This window comes from Nanorana parkeri, unplaced genomic scaffold, assembly GCF_000935625.1.
Source record: "Nanorana parkeri isolate BGI_ZX_2015 unplaced genomic scaffold, ASM93562v1 scaffold3916, whole genome shotgun sequence".
Lineage (NCBI taxonomy): Eukaryota > Metazoa > Chordata > Amphibia > Anura > Dicroglossidae > Nanorana > Nanorana parkeri.
The window spans coordinates 24019-25326 of NW_017310183.1; the positions used below are offsets into that span (position 1 = coordinate 24019).

The 1308-nt window shown below is 56.3% G+C and overlaps 1 protein-coding gene across 1 annotated transcript in view; it reads left to right on the plus strand.

Annotated features, from left to right (window-relative positions):
* Nucleotides 1–1291, plus strand: part of LOC108803599 (rap1 GTPase-activating protein 1-like) — a gene marked incomplete at its 3' end in the record, with an annotated part of 5310 nt that extends 4019 nt beyond the window's left edge. Inside the window, exons 4-6 of the mRNA XM_018575429.1 lie at nt 156–234; nt 743–796; nt 1181–1291. Coding sequence (XP_018430931.1) covers nt 156–234; nt 743–796; nt 1181–1291 — 244 coding nt within the window. The remainder of the gene's footprint in view (nt 1–155; nt 235–742; nt 797–1180) is intronic.
* Nucleotides 1292–1308: the final 17 nt, after the last annotated feature.

Sequence of the window (1308 nt, forward strand, 5' to 3'; positions counted from 1 at the left end):
CTCTTTCTACCCCCCTCCCCCGGGTCTGCCTTCTCTGCCTCTCAGCCATGTCATTCCCCTCCCCCCGGCTCTGCCTCACAGCCAAGTCTTTCTATGCTCCTCCCATACAGTCATTGTATATAGTCATCTCTGTCCTCTTCTTCTGCATTCCCCAGGACAAAGTGCCAGACGTACCACGACGTGATCCCCATTTCCTGCCTGACCGAGTTCCCCAACGTGGTGCAGATGGCCAAGGTGAGTTCTCCGTCCTCCCCGGATCCGCCACCCGATCCGCGTTATCGGATTCGGGAAGAATAAAGGAGTGAGGGGACCGAGATGACACACTGCCCCTAGAAACTCCGCCTCTAATCAGACACGGGAGGAGCCAGCGGACACGATAATCCTACAAAGAGGGAGGGGCAGAAGATCCGAGTCTTCCTGTCCCGGTGACCACGCTCCCTTCATTTCCTTTTACGGGTGTCACCGGGACAGGAAGCGACGGGAGATTTCACAGACCATAATCTGATACAATGTATAACGTTATATTATTAGAAGGTGTGTCATCTCTGTCCTGCGGGTTCCGTCAGCCTGCAGCAGTGATTCATTCTCATGGTGCTGGGGGGCGGTCCCCTCATGCCGAGTCTCATCTCCAGGGAGGATTGGCTGATGGCGGCAGCGCGGTGATGTCATTGCGGTGGGCGGGGTTTAGGGTTGTGGGGGCGGAGTCACACTGTTTCTCACCTTGCTCCGTGTCTGTTCCCAGCTGGTGTGTGAAGACGTGAACGTGGATCGATTTCACCCCGTGCTCTACCCCAAGGTGAGCGGTAACCCGAGCGAAGGATGAACATGATACAAAGCGTCACACAATGCAATCTCTGGTATCACACGCCACACCCCCGTCCGTGACGTCCACACGCCATGTGCCAGGGTTAACCCTCTGCTCGCCCCCAACACATTCACATGCACCCGCAGTGGGCATCTGGGGGGGATATCACATTCACTGCCCCTTAGCGCCGCCTATCGCAACATGACCAATCACGGCAGGCCGATCCCCACCAGGCTCCTCCCACAATAATACGGACGATACGAGAATAGATCTCGGGTAATTGTATTGATTTTTGGGGTGGGGGAGGGGCCCAGCATAGTGACTGCACTGCGCTGCTCCGGATTGTGACGGATTCTTGGTTGTCTCCCCCTCCAGGCTTCGCGTCTCATCGTGGCGTTTGATGAACACGTCATCAGCAATAACTTCAAATTTGGAGTCATCTACCAGAGGCCGGGACAGGTCAGGATGACCCCGAGTGTCATTGTGGTGATGGGGGGGGCGTC